Source organism: Argiope bruennichi, chromosome 2 (assembly GCF_947563725.1).
Source record: "Argiope bruennichi chromosome 2, qqArgBrue1.1, whole genome shotgun sequence".
NCBI classification, from domain to species: domain Eukaryota; kingdom Metazoa; phylum Arthropoda; class Arachnida; order Araneae; family Araneidae; genus Argiope; species Argiope bruennichi.
Genome location: NC_079152.1, coordinates 101264942 through 101292393, shown reverse-complemented (window position 1 = coordinate 101292393; position 27452 = coordinate 101264942). Strand labels below are relative to the sequence as shown.

The following is a 27452-nucleotide window of genomic DNA, read 5'->3' as shown; positions in this document are numbered from 1 at the left end:
GTTTATTTATTTCAATCAAAGAATTCAAACAATATAAATACTCATTCTTGGAGTATGAAAGTTGAAATGAATAATTTTTTTCAAAAAAATCATCAATATTTTCAACAAATAAACTTGAGCGATTGAATTATTTCAAATATTGAAATAATGACAACGCATATTCATTTTAAAATGTTTTCATAAGGTTTTAATTTCCCTTTTTCTCTCTAGCCAGTAGTTTGCAGTTTCCGACGTAAAGATTTCTGGCACATGTCTGAAAAAAAAAAGAACCATTTCAATAATCTTCATCAACAAATTTATAAAAAATTATTACATTTGTGACAATAAAACATTTTAAAATGGGAAAAAAATTAGGAAAAATTCTATTGTTATTAAAGAGTGTAAGAATTTTGAAATATTTATTTCATATTAAAATACAGAAATTATATCTTAATGATTAAATCGACTTGGATTTCTACTATTATTTAAAAAAAAAATTGGTTATTTCAAATGGAAATTTTGCCACATTAAAAAAGAAAATAAAAGGGTTTCAAAATTAAACTTGCTTTATTATTTGCATAAGAATTCAGGGAAAACAAAAGAAAAATTATCTTCTGCTTCTTTTTTTCCTTATTACATTACAGTACGACTTTTTGAAAAATGTTGCAAAAATGATGATATATTTTTGTGATTCATTTCAATGTTGACATTATTTATTTTTATTATGACTTCATATAACGAAAGGTTATATTTAATATGAGAAATGCCTTTTAAAAACATGTGAAAGGGATGAGACTCTTCATAACTTCATTATGAGGCAGTGAAAATAACAGACAAGTTCCAGGAGCAGTTATTTAATTATTTTCTAAGTTCCACATTTCACAAAACAAACACAAACACGAAAATACACGACACTCACTTAGAATACAATCTAATAATGACCCTCAAGAAGGATCATAGGCAATATACATTCATGTTAATAAGGTAATGCCACCTGTTTCGTCAAAAGAGAAAGTAGTAGAGTTGTGTAACCGCTACATATTACTGAATACGTACTGATGTTGTTGTTAACTTAAGTGCACTAAAGATGTTCTAAAATAAACCAGTAGTTCATGTAAACATGATGCAAAGTTAAATTTAACCAACGAAAGTCCTCTTCCATTGACGCATTTTTTTTTTGAAAAATGATGCAAAAAGATAAGTTTTTAATATTTTGACATGTTTAAATTAAAAGTAATATTTATTTATATTTTGACTTTAAATAGCAGAGAGAAGGGTATTGTTATACGAGAATTTCGTTTTAAACGCATTACTAAAAGCAGTTTATCGCTACTGTTGACTTAAATTCAATACAAATGTCTAAAATAAGGTGCCATTTCTAGAATATACTATATGATGCTATATTTAATCACGAAAATATGGACCAAGTGTGAGGAACCACAGTATGAGCTCTTTTTTTCTATTTTAAATACGCTATTCTATTTTAAAGTCCAAATTCTTTGCCTATGGTGTGAGGTCTAAGTTTAGAGACGATTGCAGCTGTTCAGGCACCATCTTTGTGACTTGACCACAGTTTAAAATTACATGGTCTGTCCCAAAATACCTCTTGTGTTGCTTCAAAATAGGATCTAAAAATATAGCTATCTTTAAAAGCTGTAGGATTTTTTTTGTGAACTGTAAAATTATTTATTGATGACAAATTTAGAAATTTGTCTGAACCTTATTAAAAACGTAACACAAAAACATATACCTATATAATTCTTAATAATAGGAATAGATTATGAAAAGACTTATTTTTTGAAAATTATAAATAAATTTATTAAGAGAAATTACGATAGTAATAGAATACATAAAAACTGATTCTTAACGTACGCATAATTAAAATGGATTAAGTCAGAGAGTTTATTTTTTCAGTGAAATCTACAAACAAAATGTTCGAGATTCACGAAGGCCAATTAAAACAAGCAAAATCTTACAGGCATAATAGGTCGTTAATATACGCTTGTACGTATAATTATGTGAGTCCATATTTTACAATTATCTAGAATGATTTTGCTGGAATTAAAATTTAATGAGAATTCAAGTATCATTTTCATGTCACTTACCTCAAACTCCACCATTTTCCTACTTTCCTCTGCGGTAAACTAAAAAGAGAAGAAAAAGAATGATAATTAAGCTGCAAATCAAGATGGTATTCTGAATATTAAAGAGATTATGACAAAGCATGTTGATGATATTAAATATAAAGTATTAAATAGGAATTAGCTATTTAATTGGCGTTCTATATAAAAACAACTCACCTTAAAGGCATTTTGGCTGATGCAATCAAATATCTGGAAAAGATTAATAAAAATTTCAAAATAAGAATTTAAATAATATTTTCGAATAAGCATTTTAACTTTTCAACAAAATTCGTACATTTTAAGGTTGATTTTATATAAGTATATATGGGAGATTTTAAATATACATTTACTACAGTAAGTGTTGTAAACACTGCTGCCTATTTCAGCTGACAATGTCTTCTTTTATTTTTATATATTGTGTATTTTTTCTCTTTATATAGACAAAGTATGGCAAATAAAATTTGAAACAGCTTTAATACAGTGTACCGTTATTCTGCTCCATGAAATAAAATATAAAAACTTCTTTAAAAATAGGCAAACACTGTAGCAATTATTAAGCATAAAAGAATAAATGACTTCAACTAAAATTGTTTATTTACTTATATATAGACGAATATAAATGGAAATCAAAACTTTTTAATTAATTTTATTCATACTGATTTATATTTATTAAATTCTGAAAGGAACTAAACGAAAGGAAAGATATTTCAATGTAAAACCATGAGAATCATTCTCACTCTATTATGCATAATATTTGAAAGCTTAGGCTATTTGGAATTATGTTTGTCGTCTGTGAACACGATAAATTAATTGGGACGCAATACCAGGTTTGTAGTTATCGTGTTCAAATTTTGAACGAAATCCTTTCAAAGTATATCTCGCTGACTGTCCAAATATAAGTTAACATGACAACAACAAATGGAAAAGAACTAGTGAAATAAAATTTAGTACATAGATTTATATTTAAAACGTAGATTCTAATCAAATTAAAGATCATATCTGTCAGTGGATTGGCTGTCTGTCAGTAGGTATGCTGGTATAACAAACAGTATTTTCATAAGCATGTAAAAAGTGATAGCTCAAAAACACAAAACATTAAATCTATGTAATTTCGTGACTTTAATTACTTCTGTGTAACATTTTGATTTAATTCGCTTTTTAAAAGGATCTAAAACTCAAATTTGCTGTTAATTGCATTCCAAACATTAATAGCCTAAAAATCGGCAAGAATCACACGGTAGAGCAAATGTTGACGAACTTTAAATGATACTTCAAAAAATAATAACATAATTAATCAACTATCTTCTTAACTTTGTTAAAACACTGCTAATCCAAAATCTACAAATGTCTGCTTTAGTAGAAAGTTTAATGATAACGATTGAATTTGATTTTAAAATACTTTCAGTACTGTTAAACATAACCATGACTTATGTTCTAATCAAAATATTAATATTTTTGTAACCTACGTTTATATATTGGATGTGTCGTGTTTCAGTTAGCATTAATTTGAGCATTTATTGTTTACTAGTAAACCCAATTAAAATTGTACAGTATATAAAGTTTTAAAATTGCGTAATAAGTATATTTGTTACAGGGAAAGACTGAAACTAGAGAATGTCTTTTATCTTCAATCAGTGTCGAAAATTCCAAATAGTCTAGTGAAAAACCGAATATTTGACTTTTGAATATTTTATACATTCAGAACTATTGCCGGCATATGTTAACAAACCCAGATAAGCTCTGGAGATAGCCAAACCGAGAAGACATAACTAATTAGGCAAACATAACAATTAAATTATTTTGTAATAAATAAGCTTATATAACACTAATCACATAATTTTTAAGGATCTTTATTATTGCTTTCAACTCTTTATTAACATATACTACTGCTCGAGCTTTCAGATATTTTGATATACATCATAATATATTTTTAATAGCAAAATATTGTTTAAAACGTTACAGCTGTGTCTTCAAGGAAGAAAAACAGTTTTATTCGAAAATCATCATTAATACGTGCTGATTGCTGACTACATTTGCCGATGCAATATTATAAATATATTTCAATAATTAATATATATTATTATTAATGTATCCATGTATTTGTTTATAAACATATTAGTAATTATTAACAAATATTTCAGTCTTGCACCAAAGGAATGGGAGAAAGCTGACATTTATCAAAGAATATCGGCATCTGCAAAATGTCGGTTTTTCACAATAATTAATATTCTTTACTAGTTTTAGATATTCTCCAGTAGCTATGTAGACGGGTTTTTTTTAAAAGCAAAACTTTGTAGATATTTCAGCTTTGCAAAATTCCACTTCACACTGAATAAATTCTACGGTAAAGGAAGTGAAGGTCAGCCTAGTTTTCTGGATTATAATTTCAAAATGTAAAGTTATTTTCAAAATTCGATTTTTACCCCTTTGATTGTCGTACATCTATAGAAAAAAAATCATAATGTATAAAAGCGTTTTTGAATTTTGTTATTGAACTAAAAGGAATCCGATTGTGAATGCTAAAAACGAAATTTACTTCAGTAATTACTTTTAAAAAGTTAGTTATTATTTTTATTTTTTACATAATAAATAGTTACTAAGTTTAAAACTCGAAAAAAAAAAAAGAAAAGATGAATGCAATTTATGATTTTTTAAAATTTTCATTCTAGAATTACTTAATTTATGAATTTTATAAAATTCAATTCTAGAATTACTCAGTGAATTAATATATCTAAATTTGTATTGAATACTCAATACAAAATAATAATAACTCGACAAAAAAGAGAGACACATAAAATATTTTTTTTTTCGTTCTTTATGAATGTTTGCCAAACCGAGAAAAATGTTTTAATGATTCGAAAATTCTACCGCTTCATTAATTTTGTGTAAGTCTAATACTTAATTTTATTAGATGAAAATAGCTTAATAATGTTTCATCCTTTTGATAGTATGACTGCACCAAAACTAACTCTTGAACAAAAACTTTCCTCGACAAATTTTTTAATTGAATTGTGATAAATTATTCCAGTTCAAATTATGGCAACTTTGATCAAGTTTAAATTAATTTTATAATGAACTTTTGTACCCTCAAGAACTGGGATTTCTATCGTTAACGATTCTTTCAATGGATTTTCAAACCAACTTTACCAATACCTCCCTTAACTATTATGCTTTCCAGTAGATGGCGCCGCAGCGCTTAATTAAGTACAGCGAAACTTTTTCCACCTCTCCTTCTTTCTTTTCTTCTCCCCTCCCCCCACTTTTCTTTTATATCGTTTCCTGCAGCTGTCCTCGTGTAAAAAACATTTGTTCGTTTTATTTGTTCTTCCTGTAATTCATCACCTTTTTGTACTTTTATCAACCTGTAAACTAAATAATATCATTTTGCCAAATTTTTTGATACTGTTGCTTATCATTAACTGTTTTATTAACAATTTAACGCAACTTTTTAATAAATAACAAGTGTTTATATTAAATAGCCTAAATTAAGTAGATATAATTATTTACTTATTCCTTTCGAGTTTTGAAAAAATAAAATTGCCTCTCAATAATGATACTGAGGATAACAAAAAAAAAAAAAAAAAAAAAAAAAAAATGCCCTTTTTTATGAGTTAAAAGTTGGATTTTCAAAGCATTTTTTTTTCAAATATTAAAACAAAACAAAACAAAAATTGAGAAAAAAATTAATTTTCCTTTGGGGTAATTTATCATGTTCAGATAAATTTTTATTTCAAATATCGACAAATAGGAATTTTTTGCTGTACATCTAAGACGATTCCAAAAATGTTTTGTGATTATGCTATTATTTCAATGAACATTTAAATTAAATTCTTCGCAGTTTTTTATTGGAAATATTTAGCCGCTTAAAATAAAATATGAATAAATTTATAAGCAATAATTACAGAAACAGCATTTTTAATAAAATCTTTTAGCAATATTCAAATGATGTGTTTGTTATGATAAATAACACTTTTTAACAAAGCTATAATTCAGGCAGGAAGATAACATATTGTAGCAAATGGTTATTATTGAAATACAGAAAGTTTTAAGATAAATTCTTTTTATTGAAACTTTATTCCATTTTGATTAAGCTATAAAAGACATCCTCTACCATGTTGTTCCAGGTGCTAAATGTAAATAATGAAGTCGGTTCTTAGATTTTCATTTTATAATTTATGTATCTCATAATTTTCCTGTTTCGATGCGGAGAACAATGATTTCTTTTATTTTGTTGAATTTCTCAAAAAGTTTTGGTAAGATATGCTTTTTTTCCTCCTTCCATTTGCTCAGAGTTTACCATATTTTGATATAGGATTAAATAATGTTCAAGAAGGTTCTCCAGTTATTTAGATGAAAAGAATGTACTAGAACTAATAAAGTATCAGTGAATGTATGCTTTTTAGGTCGAATGATGACCTAAATTTTAAATGTAAATTTTATTAAGTATCTGTGTGAAATATGGGATGTTTATGAATATATAAAATGAAATCTTCTATCACAAATTTTAAGTTTTCATGTGAGAACTTTGTTTTTTTTTAAGTCCCGTGGTATCACTCCGACAGAAATCCGATTAAAACACATAAATTAAATGAGTTAGTTTATTGCAGATTGAAAAAATGTATAGATTATGAAAGAAAGCGAGTGTGAATATCCTACAACTGAGTTAATGATTGGTAAAAACACGCAATTCAATATTTTGATGGATGACACCATAGCATTTAAAAAGACTATTTCAGATAGTGTATCAAATTGAATTAAAAATATTATTAAAATGAAGTGAAAACTGTACAGATGTGAAATCATTAAAAAAATTGACTATTTGTTGGAAGATATGACTGTCTGAAATATTCCGTAGTATATCAATTTCCGTAGGAAAGTCCTAACGACTGCAACTAGGCTTAACATTAATGTACAGTCGCCAAAATTGAAATATTTGGAGCGATTTCTCACCAAATGTAATCGTAACAATTTTTTAATACTATCGCTAAAAGCCTTTTGTTATCATTTCTGGTATCCATCCAGGATGGTAATTTTTTGGCGAGAGTTTGGAGATTGGCACAATTTTGACTTTCTGACCTGACAGAGAATCGAATACATGGCGGACATTCACGCCAAGTTGTAATTTTTTGTTTTTGATAAATCACCAAATGTGACAATACTTTATCATTACGCTTATTCTTTATCACTTTCTAATAACCCTAAAAGCGAAAAAATAATGCCTCAAGTGCCAATTTTCTGCCTTTGCGTTTTGGGGCCTCAAAATCTTCAAACCAAAACAACATCATGTTCTCACATGGTAATAATTGAAGGATTGGCATCAGGTGGTAAAACATTTGAATAGTTTATTATAATTCAATTCAGAAAACTCTTGAAGAAAATTTTTGTTTAAGAATTAATATTGATGCAGCAGTCATTACAATTCAGGGAATTAAAAATTGTTTAAAATGAAATCTTTTCATTTAATAATAAATTTTAATCTAATTTGGAATGTAAAATTCAGCATTAAAAATTATATAAAATCATTACCTTTGAAAATACCTCTCGAGAGGAATATAGTTTTTCCTTTTCGTTACATCTTCTCTTTCCACTTGGGTCAATTATTCTTTCACATTTGAAAAGAGCCATTTTTACCTAAAGGAAGGATGGAATTTGACAATTAATAAAATAAATTTCTTAAATTTTTATCTTCTTTTTTCAAGACAGATTTAACAACAGGCTGGTATTTATTCCTATTAAAAATTCTTTAATAAGAAATTCTCGTATCATATTTCTAATCAAAAATAAATATGGATGAAATTTCAAATGAATATAAAATTTATAATCACATAATATATATAAGGAAATTTACTTTGTATGCGTGTTAATTACTTAATACTACAACTATTCTCAATTCCTGACAATCAAAATTGATTGTATATAAAATCTGTTTTAAATATTAAAATGAATGTAAATATTTATTTAAAAAAATAATTTTTTTAGGTGATGCATTCTAGTAATCCTTAATTATCTGGATTTGATTTCAGTTGCCTGTTTTAAGCAAGCAAGCTTAAAATAAACAATTTGTGCCTAATTTTGAACGAAAGTGTAAGGTAGTAAAGCATTCTCAAAAATTGTTTTTGCAAGTGTATTGTAAAAAATAGATTCCGTATACAATGTGTATGTTCACGAAACAGATAATAAATAAATTGAAATACGCCTACTAAAACCAAAATAACTTCGTAAATGATATTAGTCCCATTAGTTTATAAATCCAAATATCTTTGTCTTTATATTTTTCAGTTTCGGTAATTGATTGAGATTCAACTGTTTGAATTTTATGTAATCTTGAGTGATATTTTTTGATAGCAACATCAGTTTTTTTTTTTACATTTGGAAGCATTTTATAGTAATCATTATAAGACCAGTTTTTTATTGTCTAATTTTTATTATAATGTGCATTGTATAAATACTGAATAATTATGAAAATAATTTTTATTTTTTGTTCTAAATAAAATATATTGATAGACAAGAAAAACGAAATGGATTTAGTAAAAAATTAATAATTTTTATCTTAACTTAACAAAAATGTTGTAAATTTATATTTACATAAAAATATTGAAAATGAGATTTTTGAAATGGGTAATTTATTACCTGTTCTGGCATAAGCGTGTTGCAAATCTGAAACCTGTCGCACAAACGTTGATTTTTTGCTAAAATGAGAAAGAAATAGTTATTAACATATATTTCAGTGTGAAATAAAACATTGAAATGCTTAACGGTTGAAGACAACTGCGAATTTAATTGTTGAGATTTATTTAAATATATAGTTTCAAGTACATGATTCTGCGATTTCTTTTAAAACTTATGCATAGAATCCATTGTATATTTTTAGAAAGAAGAGTAATGAAGAAATATCTCAGCGTAAAGATATTAGAACCATTTTAATAAAAGCATTGCGTCAATTAAAATTAATGATATTAAAATATGATACTATTAAATTCAGATTAAAAACTGGCAAAAATTAATGCTTAAAAAATAAATAAACAAGTAGTTACTAAAATTTAATTATTACTTAATTTTTAGAAAATTAATACTTAAAAAATAAATATACAGATATTTTCAAAGCACTATATCACATTTTATTTGGTATGTTTTATTTTTTACCTATTAATTTAACAAATTAAGTACCTCCACATTTCTTCTTCTTTTTTCTTCATTAATATTTCATGAAATGCCGCAGTATAATATAAAATATTCTATTATAAGAAAAATGTAAAACTCATTACAGTTGTTTCAACCAATAATTAATTTGAATTCTATAAGACACACGAGGTATAAGGTAAAAAAATAAATTAGGGAGAAAAAGGAGACAATTTTATTAAAGAAAGAACGATATATATATATTGGATTTCGGCACCAATGTAGCATACCAATTTGAAATGCCAAACTTATTTAGTGGACGTATTCAATCAATAAGAATTGAGAGAGAGAGTCTTATATGTACTACAAGGTACCCAATAGGTACTATTAAGGTGATAGATTCATTTTAGGAGCCTCACGTTTGAAACAAAAATATAATATAAAGGAAATCACATAAACAAAAAAAAACAATAAACATAGACAGAAATATTGCAGGTTATGTATTCTCAAAATGGAGAGAAAAAAGAGAGAGAGAGAGAGAGAGATTTTAAAGCGATCAAATAAATATGATGATCCAATTTGTACAATAAAAGCAGGCATGGATGTCAACTCTTTAATGGATGTGGTTCCAAATTCGATTCATATCTACACTTTAGATACTAAATACATGCACCAAACTTTATACAGCTAGCTTCCTGCGTTTTATAATTATTTTATAATCATAACTTATAATAGGACAACCGGATAGGAAGATTTCCTTTGAGGATTTCATCCAAAATTTGATAGAAATATACAAATTTGGAATAAAGACCGCATAACAGTTCGTGTTCAGGGTTGATCTGAAACGCAGAGATTAATTCATTCTTTCAATCTTTTTTTATGCTTTCATTTACTTTAAATTTTTTAAATGCTTCGTATATGAGATATAAAAATAGTAGAAAAAAAGTTTTAGAACAATTGTGAAAAATAAATATTAGAGTTTCTCACCATTTTGTAGTACACTTAGATCGGCATTAAACTTTAGGCCATAATAAAAATTCTAAAATTCATGCCAGTTTTTCCTCACTATGCTAGAAAATGAGACATATCTCCTGCGAGAGAAACTGTACGGTGGCTGGCGATAACCGATAAGATCCCGCCAAAGTGTAGCGTGATAATGCGGATCATTCAGCTTATCCCAGATACTATGGCAGGTCGAGAGTAGCTCTTTTAGGTATTAAATTAAGAGCACGAAATGTGCCCATATTATAGCTACGCGAGACATCTAACTCTCATGCTGGTTTCATTTAAAAACATCTAATATGTTCTTTGATGAAGAAGAAAAATTCAAAAAGCAGCTTATTTTGTAAAAAAAAAAAAAAAAAAGACTATTGTTTATTTGTTTAGTTTAAAATATGTTACTGCTTATGAGTTCCTCTGTTATTTTCACAGGCTGAATAAATAATTTTAGCGTAAATAAATTGAATTTTGGTTTTATTTTTGTAAAAAATAAAAATAGGAATTTACGGAAAAAATATGGTTTGTTTAATATACACTAAAAATAGTTGTCTGTGTTTGATTTCACTAAGATAGGAATAAATGCTGCAATCTATTAAAGTTATGTAAGTAAATATGCAACCATCATAAGAGGTTTCCAGTAAATAAACTCAATTTTTTTAAATGCATCACAGATTTATAGTAAATTTTCCGATGGGCATATATATTTTAAAATATATACTATATTTTGTATCAAACTAGCCATTGAAGAATTTTATTTAACTCAAATTTCAAGAATTCTTTTATTAGTAAAATAATGTGCACCTGATGATGGAAAATTAGCTAAAAAATCTTCATAAAAAGGAATGCCAAAGAAATTATTTAAAGAATTACTCACATTCTGAAAGACAATGCACTATTTCCTCCAATTCACTTTTTGTCATCGTAACGAGTTGAGCTTCAGGAGATTTCTCTGAATAAACACAAACAAAAAGTACAAATAGTCCACTGAAAACTTGGAAGCTAAAAGGGTTCATTTTTTCAGCGAAGGAAATTAACAAATAGCAAATACACTATGGTTATCGGAGTTTCAGTAACAAGAGCAAAAAAAGAGAAAACGACTTTATATAAGCATTCACAGACCTTCAAAATTTCGATTGATTGATTTAATTAATTCTACCACTAAGAAAGTACTTGAGATTTTCTAAGATAGAAATACATTTTTTCAAGGTTGTTTTGCGTTATGCATTTGAAAATTCAATATGTGTAAGCAGGCAAGGGATTATTCTATTTTATTGTATGGTTCATTGAGTTGCAAGAAATCGCTTACCGTAGAGACGCTACAGATTCCAAAGCACGTTTTCAGACGATTAGTTCTTACTAGAAAAAAAGTGTTGGCAAATCATTCGACGGCGATTTTAAATTAAAAACATTTGATATAAATTATCATTAAGGAGAATTAATTTAATAGAATTTTTACAACAGAGTTCATTTCGTTTGCATTATTACTTAACTGTTACAGTCAATAGAGGTATTATCATTACCAAAAACAAGTTTCAATATTTAGAATTTTAAAACAATTCATTATGTTTTTTAAAGATAGAAAAATTATGAATTTTATATAATACATTTATGCAGATGCTATACATTTATGTAATGATATGCAGAATGTGACAAATTAATGGTGCTTTTCTTTTTAATTTCTTCGCTTTGCTAAATTTGAAGTTTGCTATTTTTTTTATTTGCAACCAAATACTTAAGAAAAGCGTAGAAACAGTTTTGAAACAATTTAATGAAATCAATAAAATTCCTCTGTTAAATAAATGATTTTTATCAGATTTCTTTAAAATTATTTTTTAAAGTTATATAAGCATATTTTGTAAAAAAATCTACATTTTTAGAGCATTCACAAAAAGGAAATTGTTATAAGAATAAAAACTTAATAATAATTTATTATTTTTATGCACGATTAGAGAATTATTAAAAATCAAGAAATTTTAATTTCTGTTATATTTTAGGTCTTTATTTTTAAAGATTAAAAAAAAATATATATAAATATATGCATTAGCAGAGCGAAAATATTATTCAACAGTTTTCACTGAAAAACTTCATTTTTGTGTGTGTTTTTTAATTTCTTTTATTTTGCTGTGTGTCTAAAGAATCATAAATTAGGGAATTTAGAACTTATGAAGAAGTTTAAATTTGAAAACTCTTTGGGTCGCCAATTGAAATAATTTAAATAAAGTTATTTTAAATGCACTCCTATTTGCCATATTTAAAAGAAAGAGCTTTTAAAAGAGATCAGTATATATAAAAAAGTTTTCTTTCTAATTTTCCGTAAAGTATGCAAAAATTTTTGCAATTTTTTACAGAAAGAATAAGATATATAAAGTAAAGGTAACAATACAAATTATCACAATGCCTTAAAATTAAGTGTCTATTATATTTCTAATAAAATTCTATTATTAGAAATTTGATTTTCTAGCAATACGAATCAGAAATATTTCTAAACTATATTAATAAGTCGTCCGTATATCTTGCCTATTGACATAAGAATTAAAATTTTTATTTCATAATTGGGTGACGTATTGTATATCGGAAATCATGGGTAATAATAGTAGTTTTGCAAAACATTTTTAAATATTCTTAAAAAATTTAATTTTGGGCCTTCATTTTTTTTCTTTGATATCTAAAAGTGTCACAATAATACATTAGTTACAGACGTCCTATAATTCAATCCAAGTATTATATATGTCATTCTTGACAAAAGAGTTATTGTAATATTGTTAGATCAATAAAAATAATATCTACTTATATGTCAGTTTTAAAAGTCGCATAGAATTATAACGAATTAGTAATTCCGATCATAAGAAAAATCTTCAAAATTTCTTGGTAACGATTTAACGAAATTTTAATTTGAAAGACGAAATAAACTGTAGAAGTGCGATCCTCTCAAGCTCTAATTTTGAAAAAAAATATGTATTTAGTGTATTAATTATTTTTACATTTAATATTATCCCACACAATTCTAATAGAATAATAATGTAAAAATGAGAATCAAATTTTGTATACAAGTTGCATTTTAGCAGAAATTTATTGAAATAAATTCTGAAATTAAGACTAAATATAAAATAAACAAAATATATTTATTTCATGTTGATATCATAAGGGTTAGCTTTTAGCGATGATTAAACATTAAAAAGTATGCTTGGTTCTGTTTCTTAGGTAAAAATAATTTTGCAATAAGTTTTTATTTCCCAATATTATAACATTATTTTAAAAAGGGCGGATTCAATGAAAAGTTGCATTTAAACGAATGCAACAGAATATACCATGAATAAAGTTGGAAGTTTTAAAATTTCATTATTAATATAATATTATTTCGCTTATTCTCTACATATATAAGTATTTCTAATAACGATTTGAACAGGGTTTGCTAAAATTAACATATATTATTCTTTTATTCCGAAAAATCTATGCCCAATTGTAGTAAAATTGATATAAAAATAAATAATTTCTTGAAGATCAGTTGCTGGAAAGGTTTCGAAAAATTTTAAATAAATGGAGATTTTGGTTAAATTCAAATGGTAATATGTCATCTGTAACTACAACGGCACTGTAATCATTAATAAAGGCAATCCAGTAACTTTACTGATATATTTATGGTGATGTATACTTTTCTAATATTAAGTTTAGGAATTTTTTTTTTTTTTTGATTTTCCATTTATACATATCAAATTTTAAGAAACTTTTGAACAATTATTAATTTCTCATTATGATGATAAGAACGGACATAAACTCTTAAAAACGTATTTTTTTGGTGAATTTATTGTTTAAGATCAGACATTTCTTCCATTCTATATAAATATGATTCGAAAATTTAGAAAACTTTTGTAAAACAATGAACATTGTCTCATTAAAAATGTGGAAACTATACACATGTTTACTAAAAGAATATGGATCCATTTTTAATTTCATACGCTTTAGTAAAACAAATCCAGAAAATTTCTGCCTTTCCGGAAACTGAAAAGAAATGTATACAAAACAAAATATGATATGCAATGGAACAATTACACGGAGATTTACACAGGTGCCTCTATTTGCTGCAACATCATATTCCCTTCAGAAGCCATTCTATTAAAGACAGATCTATTTCATCCGAGAAATATATTGAAGGCCGATTATGATAGTTTAACCTGCTTTTCATTTATGTGATAGAAACAAATTTTTGTTTGTTTTGATGGCTTGAGAACTTTCTGAGTGGAAGATTATGTTCTGTCGTTGACATTATGAAAAGTGAGTTATATTTTGAGAAAGTAATGCTCCCTTTTCTTATGTTACACCAGGTTGCATGTTGTTCGAGAAATTTTTTCCCTCCAGATCATGCAATAATTTTAAATTTTCACAGAAATACCCGAACGAACTTGCCTTGCACATCATTAACTGGTTGATTTAAACGCTTTCTGACTGATATTTTATATATGTGACTGAAAGCCATAAAGAATTCTGTATTTTCGATGATTTGAGAATTTTTTAAGTTGTAAATCATATAGTAACCTTACGAAAAAAGATAACTGAAAGGCTTTCGCTCTTACAGAATAATATTTAATTTTGTTATTCGCAAAAAAGTGTTGAAATTCGATTGGGATGTTTATTGTCAGTTATTTCATTGTCAGTATAAATATTTATACGGAATGTTTGTGTTGTTTGGGAATTTATGCCATTGATTGTCATGCAATTGCGCTGTTGTTTTGAAAAAGTCAGTGAAAATAATAGAAACTTCACATCTATTCTGCTAAAAATCGAATTTGTATACAGCCTGAGATTTGAATAACCTTTCTGAGAAAAATGGTGGAAGCTATAAATATTGCTTCCTAATCCAATTTATTTGTTTGATTATAATATTTACGCTTTTTATATTCAGGCTTTCTGATGCTTTAAATGAATAGGATTAAAATATCTAGAAAATGTCCATGACATTTCAGTCATTTTCAGAGAATCGTTTTAAACTAAGTAACGTTTTATAACTTTTATAAGTTTTGTATAATGCTGTATGTAATATTACCTCATGATGCTTAAAAGTCAGATTGTAAACCAATGTTTAAATGTTTACCTAGAAATGTTAAGTAGTTCTATCATTCCGTCTTTCTTAACAGAAACATTTTCTTTGTTATGTGTTATAATTTTGGTTTCGTGCAAGTAATGAAATTCCTTTATCGTGATGCATGATGCAATTCCAGCTTTTTGGTGTTAATTTATGAATTTGATTAACAATAATAACATTTTATTATATCATATGATATTTTCAGCGGCCTTGTAAAGTGCCACAAGTCACAGCACAACACAACAACATATGATGCATGGGATATATCACAAGTACTTCATACATTTGTTGGACTATGTTCTTATGAGCACGTTATTGCACATTTATATGTTAGCACATTTTATGTTGAGAGAAATCTTTTTAAGGACATATATACAGGGTGTTTATAAAGTCCCGGACCCATTTTGATGTTTAATAACTCATAAAATAATAAAGATAGATTTAAATTAATAACATAAATGGTTAAATAGACTCAAAAAGTTTCATGACCCTTGTCAATGAACTTCCACGTGTGCCCCCTTCGTCGCACGGAGAATATCAAGTCGGTAGTCAATTTCACGCCAGGTAGCGACAAGCATGTCGGCATCCACAGAGCCATTTGCGCAGATTGACAATGCCAGAAACATGAAAGGATGCTTCATCGGAGAACATTATGCTCTTCAGAAAATCAGCAGCATCTTCTATCCTCCTTAGCATATCTGTTGCAAAGGCCATCCTCCTAGGTCTATCGTTCGGTTCCAAAACTTGAACAATTTGAACTTTGTATGCATGCAGTCTTAATTTTTTCTTAATAACCTTGTACACCGTCGAAATTGGCATATCCAATTCTGTTGCCGCTGATCTCACAGATATTCTAGGATTGTGTAAAAATGTCTCTCTGACACGCTCAACATCAAAATCACTTGTGCAAGGACGTCTGGAACGTTTCTTATCTTCGATACTTCCAATTTCTAGAAAATTCTTTTTCCACCGCAAGATGCTGTTTTTCGATGGAGGATCTTTTTGGTAAATTCTTCTGAAATTTCTCTGTGCTTGCACTATAGATTTCATTTCTATGAACCACCATAAAAGCCTAGATATCATTAATTGATATATCCGAAACATTTCCCAAATTTCATTGTATAGTTAATTAAGCCTAGATATCATAAATTAAGTTAAAATCTAAAAATTATGTACTGAAACAAAATTAGCACGATTATCAATAAATACATTTCAGAGCACCAAATTCTGTTACTCGTTAATGGAATAAAACGCATGCTCTTTTATGTAAATACATTTTAGATGTTATAGTTCAACGAGAATAAAAAAAATTCCATGCATATAATATTATTTTACAAATTAAATATATTTCATTTGTGTTTTATTTTCAACAAGTAAATATCAACCACTCCAAATAGGTTAATAGGTTTTCAACAGGTTAATCTAGTCAAAGCAAACACTATCCTTATTATTGACCAGCCAACTTGGCGACCACCTAGCTCGCCAGGAGTGATGCTCTCTAACATTTTCGATTAGAAATTTCTGTACCTTGGTATCTTAATTGCTTGTCAGCAAAATATTTTGAAACCTCAAATTCCGATAGTCACATTTAATTTACTCTGTTATAGAAGTCTTAATCCACTCTGCCCATTGTAGTATATATCACTCTAATTTTTTGTCACTTCCCCTAAAATTTAAAGAGGAAGAATTGAACTTTTATTAGTACAAAAACAATTTTGCTGAAACATGGGTTTTAAAAAATCTGGGTAAGGGAAAACAGTATCATTCAGCATTGAAGTCCTATGTGTACTACAAAAAACTTTTATAATTTATGCCTCCCACTGGAGGGGGGGGGCATCTCGTAATTGAATATGAGAAGCTTCAGGCATGGTGATTGGTGAGTGAGTACAGAAAAAGCTGGGGGTCGGCTCCTCCCATCAATGACGGGAAGGGTTGTACCGTAGCCGGTGAGGGCCCCTAGGACTCAACCGCAGTTTCTCACTAGTGTTGCCGTTGCGGTGGTCCGGTCATTCAGATTTTTCCGTGTGCCTTCAAGAGGGTCGGAGTAGCCGGTTTAAAGCTTATAATTTATGCAATATCTCAAAACGTTATCCAATAAAAATGTCCGACTTATCATAAAATTCAATCCTTATTTTCAAAAGGATTTAAATGATGTAAATGATAATATTTATTTTTGTTTCTGTCAATAAATGTACTTATAAAAAAATTTATACTGTCTGCCTTTTAAACAGTCTTTTGGCTATAAGGAATGATATTTAGTAAAATGTTCTTGACACACCAACTTTTAAATTTAAAAAAAAAAAAAAAAAAAAAAAAAAAAAAACGCTTTTATCTTCTGCGATCAAATCTGGCCGAGTTATGAAATTTTCAATATCACTATTTTAAGACGATCAGCAATATCATGATTTTGGGCTACTCAGCATTGGGGAAACTTCAGGTGATAATTGACTTATCACTTCTTTGAGACTGTCGATGGAATGATCTAAATTCATATTTTCATGATTCATTCAGTTTTTAATGAGTGTGTTAAAAGCTGAATTTTAACACACTTATTTAAAATGTTAGCGTCTCAGAAATATTTTACTAAATATGACTCATAGGACTGAGGGTCTGTAAAAAAATTTAAAATTCAAAGAACATTTATTGATTCCAACTGCATAAAATTGTATTCTCTACTTCATTTAGATCATTTTTCGTATGTACTATAATAATAACTGTTTACAAAATTAAGTTTTGGGATCTGAAAAGTGAGGACATCTTATATATATATATATATATATATAAATTATTTTTACCTTACATATCACAGAATGACTGAATAAATAATACAAATATTTTTAAAATTTACAGAAACTTTTCGGTTGTGCTCATCTTTTCAGAAAATGTCATGTTTACTGTTTATTTTATTTCTTACAGGCATCTATTGAAAATGATACTTTTCTAGTTTTATTTTCCAGTAAGAGTTAACTTAAACTTTTAATCTGAGCTTTCATCAACATGATGACTCAAGTTGATAAAAACTAATTTTTCCCGTCAATGGTAACGTGCTTGTGCATTAAAAATTTTATTTTTACTTTCTATGAAAGAAATCACTGGAAATATGCTTAAAATATTTTTTTAAACAATAGAATAAAAAAAAGAAACTTAATTTATATGCTAAAAATTTGTATCCTTGGAAAGACAATTTCTTGAATTTTAAGATGATGTAAAACTCATATTTGTATAATATTTTCGTATTTTTTAGCAAAAAAATGTCAAAATTTCTCTCAATTTTTAGTTAATTAAAAAATCATTATAGGGCACACATTCCATCCTCTAAAGTATATATTGCCAAGTTTGTAGTTCTATATCAAGTGGTCTAACAGTTAAAGTTCCAATCCCACACACATTCACCTTTATTTTTATTTAAAGTAACTGACTCTTATCAGCAAATTGAGGTTCATTAAATGCACTTCAACTACTTTACAAGCGTTTAAATGCAGTTTAAATCTATAAAAATCGGTTATTAATAATAATTTTTCTTTTAATGAAAGCTGACTTATAAGCACAAAATATAGCAACATCATTAAATCATGAATACAATAAATTATAGCTGAACAACCTAAAATGGAAATCATTCACTTCCGAGGGGATACATGACAACCAATCTCTTGTTTAAACGGATGTTTCCGAACATTTAGACGTACACTTATTTATAAATGTTACTGCTTTCTTTACAGGTTTGGTTCCAAAATCGTCGTGCGAAGTGGAAAAAACGCAAGAAAACGACCAACGTTTTCCGCAATCCAGGCGCCCTCCTCCCCTCTCACTCCCTGCCACCTTTCGGATCCATGGGCGAGGGATTCTGTTCCTTCGCGACCACGGCCGACACGCGGTGGCCCATGTCCCAGATGGGATCACCGGGTCTTCCCCTGGGACCTTCCTTGTCGAGGCAACCTGCACTCGCACAGTCCCTGTCACAGCACAGCGCAGCAGCGGCCGCGGCAGCCATGGGAGGCATGAATCAGGTATTACGCACACCCCTTTTCGACAAAAGGGGGCGATTCTTTTAATAAAATATTTTCTCTCTCTTTTGTCATGCAGCAATGAATACTTGATAGTTTTTTCTCCCCTATTTTGACGTTATTTTAAAGGATATTTAGTATTTTGCTGCTACTTTAGATTTGCAGTTTTCTCTTCTCGAGGAAATTAGATTTTCATGTAAAAATATTTTATAAGTCCTTTGTTTTATCTTTTATTTACCTAATGAACCAGTAAATTATGGATATAACGAATCCAAAAAAATTTTCGATTTCCTGTCGGTTGAATTTTAGATACTTCCTATTTGGTTATGCTTCAATATTATTTTTTCAGTGAACCGGTGTAATTTGAACATCAAGCTTCTTTGTAATAATCTCTTTTACTATTTCAACTGAAGATATTTCTTTTTTTAAAAAATCCCTTGACATTTTAAAAGAACTTTGTAAAGCAGTTTTTTGTGGGAAATTTTTAATTAAAACTTTTTACTGAAGAGTCTGCTTACTGTTATTCAACGTCATTTTGAGGTGATCATTTGATTACTTATGATCCAACTCTTCTCTCCGGTACACAAGCTTTAAATGAATATTCGATATTTTTTTAGTACAGCTCAGCATTGTTTCTGTAGATGGATTTCATCCTTATACGAAGAGATCATATATTCGTTTTATCGAAGCATTTCGAATACTTAATTGGAGCAGAATTACATAAAGAAAAAAACATGTATTATTGCTGCAATATCTAAATTTTCTCTGAATCCGTCAATAGCATGAATCATCTAATTCCCGTTACGTTTTTATTCCTATGTTATTAATTCCTATTATGATGATCATTTTAATAGGTAATTTAATAGGTATTTCTTTCTCCGTAAAGTCTTTCAAGTAAAGACTTTGCTCTCAGGCTTTTGCAGTTAAAAATACAAAGTTTCTATAGTCAAAATGAAGACTTTCTTGCGAGTAAACTTATACAGCAAATGAAACTCCAAAGATAAGAGACTGCGTGCTGACATACCGATCGAGACTATTATAGTTCGTTTCTTAAGCACGAAGCTTTACTCTTCAACTCCAATTAAGTACATGAAATGAAGTAGAAATTCATAAATTCATCCTTTTGAGTTCATTGAGACAAATACTTTTTGAAGAGAAAACTCGCCTTGGCAAATCGGCGGGCACGAAGATTTTCCTTGTGGTCAAGTAATTCATACGTAAATTTCCCTTTTGCTAAAAAAATGATGCACAGAAATCAGATTCTCTTAGAATTTTCAAGTGAATGAAACAGTCTTAATGCTGAAGGAGCACTGCTTGTTTACAATAGATATTGTTAAAGAAGAGTCTTTATGTCTGTGACTGAAATGTCCTCTTTTTAAATATCAAGGTCTTTACAAATGCATTTTATAAAGATTCATTTTTGAAAGAAATTTTTTGGTTTTATAAGAAGTTTTTGATTTGTTTCAAATTGGAAACAATATTGATTTTCAAATTTTTATTACTATTTCTGTTATTATTTATGAAAGTGCTGTTGGCTGGATTTCTCCTTTCTGCATCTCTTATATTGTATGCTATGAATGAAATTTTTTACAAATCAATTTAAAGAGGTCATGTGATGTACACAAAAAAAAACTGAGTTATGAATAATGCTTGATTTGATTTCATGATACGATACATTAATTTCATTATAAAGTATTCGAAATTTTGTTTTTATATAATCTGGTAATTTATATTACTTACCAACGGTTGTGCATTTAATTTATCTTTCTAAAATTCTTATTAAATAAATGAGTTTGCTTTAAATACTTATGCGTCAAATAGTAAAAAAAATATACTGGAATTATAAAAGAATTATTTTTAAGTACAATAAAAGAATCTTTCTAATAAAATTAATGTTGACATTCATTTACGCGTTTAATGAATGATTATCTATATGGAGCTTTATAGCTAAATGTAAAAAAAAAAAAAAAAAATATGCTGGAATTATAAAAGCATTATTTTTAAGTACAACAAAAAAAAATCTTTCTAATAAAATTAAAATTGCCATTCATTTACGCATTTAATGAATGATTATCTATATAGAGCTTTATAGATAAATGACAAAACGGATCGGTATCATATAAGTTAATACTTAACATAGTATTAAAAATTAGGGTGATTTTTATGAACAATTAATTTATAAACGAATGATTTTTTTCCTTTCCAAAGAAACTTTATTGCTTTTACTATTAGAATTTTATTTTTCTTGACTGAGAAACAGAAGAACTAAATACGAGAGAACGATTATTTGTAAAGAATATTAGTATGCGAAAAACTATTTTTTTAATTGTTTACCATAAGAATCGGTATCTATAAAATTCTTTAATTAAGTATATAATTCAAATTTCTTCCCAGACGTATTCTTAAAACAATTGATGGAAAACTTAATACTTGCATACTAAAATATCTCTCGGTAAAACTCTACACCAATTCGCCTATTAATGAACTTTGCGAAACACTGCATTAGGACAACTGGAGTGGATTTATTTCACGACCACTGATTCAAAACGTTCAATTTCTAAAGCTAAAAACTGAAACGATTTCCTTTCACCGAAGCCTCCTGTTGTGTGTTTTCCCTCCCACCAGGAAGGGTTTTCTTTAGTAGTTGTTAAGGCCTGTTATGTATATTTCTCTATATGCTTGTGCCCGAAGGCTGCATATATGTTGCGTAATGTCTGGACTTGTGTCTATATCGTTGCAGACTCCCAATTACCTATCCAACTACAACCATTTCGGCGGTGGGAATGGCACTACAGCGGGTATGTGGACCGATCGATGGCAGGACGGGAGTTTCTAAACAGAAGAAAGCCAGGAACTTATGCCAGAAGGTACATTCCCTCTTCACTTCGGCCTGCTCGGGCCACCCTTTCTCTACTCTGTCATTGCTTTCCATGTAAAAATACTCTTTCTCGTTTCACCTGTTCTTACTGTTGACACTAAAAAAAGATTCTTCTTGATTGTGATACTGAATCGGTGGCACTCCGTCACCTGACACAACGGGACTGTGTCTAAGAGAAGAATGAGCCCTCGTATAAAAACTGATTCGGCGGGGTTCATATTGTATTTTCACAAAAAATGCTTTTTTATTTATTTTATATGGATACACGTAAATAGCGTCGCAATATAATTGATTTTCCTTTAATCTTAGATTTAATTAGAAGAAAAATTTTTAATTCTTTAAAATATTGTTATCAAAGTAAAGTTGAAAATTAAATCAAAGTAAAGTTAACTCAACTATCGGAAAATCTAATAACAAAAACGAATACTCTTATAATACGTCTTGTAACTTGTATTTACTTATCATTAAGTCTTAATTTTGTTATAAGTCATTGTTTATTAAATGGCATCTCCCACTAATTGAAATCATCTTTGAGCACTAAAATGTATCACGTAAAATTTTAGAATGCAAATCTAATAATGGTTTTGTGTTTTAAAATTTTCTTATTCATATTCTCCGCTTTTAAAGAGTTTCAAGAGTTTAATTAACACCAAAAAAAAACTTCAGGAATCGAAATGTAAAATCATACTAATTCGATATTAATTTTAGGCAAGAAAATCCATATATTTTCTTATTGATTTTAAAAGTAAAAACTCTTTGAAAGCATTTAGCTGTAGCGTGCTCTCCTAAATCTTGTTCATCAAGCAAAGACTTACTTTCATAGTTTTTTACTACAAATTTAATGCAGTGTTTCGTAAAGGGAAATTATCTCACAGTTTGATTTATTTTTCACCTAAATGTAACTCAAAAATATAGAGATGTGAGCAGCTAAAATTAAATGCATGGTGAGAACATCGGCAGTTTAAGAAAAAGCTGCTCTTTGTAGTTATTAGTCAATTTATTATTAAATTTATTTATATCGAAGTTTAAATTGCTAACATAAAAGAAAAGTTTTTTTTTTTTTTTTTTTTTTTTTACTTTTACAGAGTACTTGCAAAAACAGTGAATGATCATATTATTAAATCTTGGTTGTAGTGATTGCAGACTCTATAACTTAACTGAATTATATAAAAATAAATTTAATTCTTTTCATAAAAATATCTTTTAGTGTAACTGAGCCAGTATTGAACTCATGAACCCTGCACGCATTCACTCTGTAAATGTTCTGCGAAACTTATTAATAATAATTAAAAATCAATTTCAACTAACAAAGTTCTGTTCAAGGATTCGTAGTTTAGACTAGTTTAGTGTTATTTATTTATGAAGTACAGCATCACTTTAATTATGTTCAATTTATATATGTATTCTTTAAGCGAGAAACGTTTTTCATCATGATTCGTTATTATAAAGTGCATTTTATGAATTACAGTTTGTTTTGTTTTTTCCAAATCAATAAGACGCTTTGAATGCCAGATGAATTTGAGCAGTTTCTCTCAGGTGGTTATCAGTAATTTGTTTCCTATTGAGGCCTATTAAGTGATCAAGAAGCACAAGGAAATTAAATTAACCTTAGTCTGAAGCTAATTCTGAAAAAAATAAGAAATGAATATGAATCATGTTGCATGTGCGCGTGCACCCTTTTTTTCTTGCAAGCTAGAACAGATTACCAATATTGGGCGAATGGATTATATCAAAGTAATGAAAAAATTCAAAAGAATTCTATAAAAAGTAATGATGCATAAAAAAATTCATTGAACTCTCAATATCATTCTAATGACTTCTTTATCGTGTTTCCTAAAGGAAATTGAACATTAAGCGCAAAGAAATGATATTATTCCTTACGAATAATAATCTTATTCAATTAAAATTTAAATACCCCAAATTGATTTCTTTACAAGAAGAACGAAATTACTACAACATTTCTTTCCAGAAGAACAGTATAATTTCTGATATTTTTATTTATTTATCTGTTCATTGAGAAGTTATCGGCTTTCTGATGGCAGATTTCAATCCAATAAGCGTTAAATCTACTAACACTGAAACGTCATAAAACAAATGTGGCGTCATTGAGAATTGCAAAGGAAATAAAATATAGTCTGCCTCATCAGGCGACAGATAATAACAGTCAACGATGCTTTGTAATAATTTAGATATAATAATAATTTGAAAAATCCAATCCTTTAATACTTAATATATATAAAGTTACATAAGCAATAATTAATTGACAAAATTATATGTACACGCTCAGAATTCAATGATCTATGTGTACGGGAAGATACGATAAGCACATGCTGACCGTTTAGTTTTCACAGACTGGTGGTATTGTGGGGCAATCGCACCGCTCTTCTTAGGCTATCCTTAAATGAACTATGCTGCACCTTAATGCACGGTTAAACCAATTCTAAGTCATTTACTTGGTATAAGAACAGACGATGATGGTAAAAGTGAGAGGCAACAACAATGATCTCAAACAGCTAGGAGCAAAGAATTAAAATTCTTAATGTGCAGACATTTTATGGAAAATCTTTTCTAAAGGTATGAAAGACGAGCCCTGTTATTCATTAATAGTTGAAAAAGTTACTTTCGTAAAACCTCTTTAATATAAGATTTCAGTCAAGACTTTCGTGAATTGATAGGTGTAAGTCATATCACTGACTCTCCGATCCTCCGAAGGCACACACGTGGATAACGAAAACTGAATGACCGGACCGCCACAACAGCAACACTGGCGGGAACTGTGGTTGAGTCCTAAGGGCCAACACCAGCCACGATATAACCCTCCCAGAAGGAAGTACGTCCCGTCATCGATGGGAGGAGCCAGATCCCCCATCTTTTTGTGTACCCTAATTAATAAATGTAAATGTAACAACGATTTCTTAAACGACATTTGTAGTTTCCAGAGATGGTGCGTTATAGCAGCGAAACATTTTTTGCAAATCAAAGCATCCGATAAGATGCGTTTCCAAGGAGAAGAAAAAAAAGTAATTTAAATAAATATTTAATAGCATATACTTTAACCCTTTACTCTTATCGTCCTTTCAAGGTTCATTCTTTTCCCGAAAGGCTGGGAATTATTTGAACATTCATTTCAGTATAAGAATTAAAATTCACAAAATGTGTAACTTTATTGGTGATACCTACAGATTCATGGAAATTTGAAAAATTTGCAAGGGTTAGCCGGTTCAGTATCAAATTTCTTAATTCATTTGAATATAAAAATATCGGGAGCTTCAGCTTAAATAAGAACGATTGTTATGCGACAAAAGTGAAATTGCCGATAAATTTTCTAATGAAATTTTCCCCTTCTACTTGTTTTTATACATATTCTTTCTTTTTCCCCAATCTTTGCAAATTTCGTATGCCATCCAATATGCTTCCCTTAAGACAAATTAAATTAATCAAGTGGTTTTTTTTTTAATTTTTGCCCTCCCACCTGAGGGGAATTGCCTCGTGTCTGGCACTCAGAGCTTCGATTTGCTGAGAGATTCTAATTCCCCGTTCATTCATTTCAAGTATATGGCTGTGCAGGTGTCGTCTCAGCTGGTCCCCACCAACTCATTACCCTCCATAACGACGAGCGCCTGCTCCTCTATGTACCAGTCGCCGTACGGGAGCCTCAACTCCGTTCCTCCGGCGGGACTCGCACCCGTCTCGGCCACCCCGCCCGGCGGATCCTCCGGGTCCTCGTCGCCGCCGCAGCCACTCGCCTGCGCCGTCGGACCGGCAGAGACGAACGACGTGTGGCGCGGCACCAGCATCGCCTCGCTGAGGCGCAAAGCGCTAGAACACACCGCATCCATGTCGGTCTTCAGGTGAAGCAAGAGAAGCAGTTGTCTGATTCGCGACGGGGTTTCCATTTCGGTACCTGCTTTTCTTTTGTTTGTTGTTTTATTTCCCTTTTGCAGTCGAAACAGGAAAAGATTCTAAACTACAAGTTATGATTTCTTTTTTTGTTTACTAAGATTTAGATTGTAAAAATGATAACAAAAAAGTTTCTCAAAAACAGAAGTTAAGAATTTTTTAAATTTTTTTAATATAATTAGAGATTATTATTTCCAGTTGCATTAGGAAAGATTTCCAGACTAAATACTACAATAGTTATTAGAAAAATTAAAATTTTAAGCATGAAAAGAGATTTAATTATGAAATCATGAATGTTTATTGTTAAGAAGATTTTAAAAATCTATCCGGACAGATTAAATGAAACGTTTAAAAAAACTGGAAACCTACAGCCTCAATCCAATGAATAATCCATTTTTATTACAAAAGAGATAAAAGTCACTTCTTGATATCTGATAATTCTTTAGAATTTATTTTTAAAAAAAATATGATAGATTAAAATAGTTTTTAAGGTGCTTTTTTTACTGAAATTATTTATTTCTTTAATATATAATGTAAATGATTCATTCTCTAACTATAAAAAGTATTTATAAGAATATTTATTTTTTCATTTATTAATCACTAGGAAAAAATTATACAAAAAAAATTACTCAAATTAACAATTGTACAAAAAAACCTACGAAAATTAATTTAATCAAAACGAAATATGATTTTCGATGACATTGATTTATCTTTAAGTTCTGTGTAATCCTTTATTTAATTAAAAACATCCGGAATGATTCTTACTAGTTGATTTAATTGCACGAGATAATTAGAAAATTCATTTTAATTTAATAATTATCTAAACTGGCTTCATAAGTCACAAGTTCGTACTGGTGAGCAAATGGCTTATCGGTCAAAATAAGTTTTCTGAAAGTGCTAAAAAAGAGAATGCCGATACATTTTTCAGCATTACTTGAAATTTATGTTTATCCACATGCACAAAGTTCTTACAAAAAATTTCGTATACAAAAAATTTCGGTATGAAACGCATTTTTTTACCCAATGCAAGATGCCGATGAAAATATATTTTACATGTACTACTAAAGAAATGAGATCACCCAGCGTACCGATGGGAACCCCGCTCCGTCTCGTCGCTTGCCTCTGCACTCTCTTCTCTCTCACATTCGTTCATTCATAAGTGACTGTTTCCAACGCAGCGGAGGCGGAACCCTTGTACATAGATAATCGCAAACACAGACAGATGACAGCTTTACGTGTACAGAACTGACCGGACAGAAAGCTGTTGAAGAGATTTTAAATTAATGTGTGTATAATTCTGATTTTATATTTTCATCCTTCGATTCATTACGACACAAGAAGAGAGCTGATCTGTTTTTTTGAAACAGGGA

The 27452-nt window shown here is 28.9% G+C and overlaps 2 protein-coding genes across 3 annotated transcripts; one reads left to right on the top strand and one right to left on the bottom strand.

Annotated features, from left to right (window-relative positions):
- Positions 1 to 66: 66 nt before the first annotated feature.
- LOC129961734 (uncharacterized) lies at positions 67 to 27259 on the bottom strand. Of its 2 annotated transcripts, XM_056075285.1 has the most exons (7): positions 27171 to 27259; positions 11527 to 11576; positions 8733 to 8791; positions 7629 to 7733; positions 2280 to 2312; positions 2085 to 2123; positions 67 to 253 (listed from the first exon to the last, which is right to left on the bottom strand). In XM_056075285.1, the coding sequence occupies exons 3-7, from the start codon at positions 8742 to 8744 to the stop codon at positions 188 to 190; spliced, it is 255 nt and encodes an 84-aa protein (XP_055931260.1). In that variant the 5' UTR covers positions 8745 to 8791; positions 11527 to 11576; positions 27171 to 27259; the 3' UTR covers positions 67 to 187. The 2 variants fall into 2 exon arrangements, with proteins under 2 accessions (XP_055931260.1, XP_055931259.1); XM_056075284.1 differs by lacking the exons at positions 11527 to 11576; positions 27171 to 27259 and adding an exon at positions 11095 to 11278.
- Positions 17702 to 25853, top strand: LOC129962266 (homeobox protein orthopedia-like). Its single transcript, XM_056076011.1, has 4 exons — positions 17702 to 17737; positions 19020 to 19307; positions 22045 to 22171; positions 25735 to 25853. Exons 1-3 carry the CDS (start codon positions 17702 to 17704, stop codon positions 22138 to 22140), a joined length of 420 nt encoding a protein of 139 aa, XP_055931986.1. The 3' UTR covers positions 22141 to 22171; positions 25735 to 25853.
- Positions 27260 to 27452: the final 193 nt, after the last annotated feature.

What these genes read in the sequence shown, in the direction of transcription:
- LOC129961734 (XM_056075284.1), bottom strand. Translation starts at nt 11,233, where the DNA reads ATGAACCCTTTTAGCTTCCAAGTTTTCAGTGGACTATTTGTACTTTTT. An exon ending in ACACGCTTATGCCAGAACAG is followed by an intron (nt 7,734 to 8,732) that starts GTAATAAATTAC and finishes TCCTTCCTTTAG; the next exon opens with GTAAAAATGGCTCTTTTCAA. An exon ending in TCAGCCAAAATGCCTTTAAG is followed by an intron (nt 2,124 to 2,279) that starts GTGAGTTGTTTT and finishes TTCTCTTTTTAG; the next exon opens with TTTACCGCAGAGGAAAGTAG.
- LOC129962266 (XM_056076011.1), top strand. Translation starts at nt 17,702, where the DNA reads ATGATTTTGGGCTACTCAGCATTGGGGAAACTTCAG. An exon ending in CAGCATTGGGGAAACTTCAG is followed by an intron (nt 17,738 to 19,019) that starts GTGATAATTGAC and finishes CTTTCTTTACAG; the next exon opens with GTTTGGTTCCAAAATCGTCG. An exon ending in CCATGGGAGGCATGAATCAG is followed by an intron (nt 19,308 to 22,044) that starts GTATTACGCACA and finishes ATATCGTTGCAG; the next exon opens with ACTCCCAATTACCTATCCAA.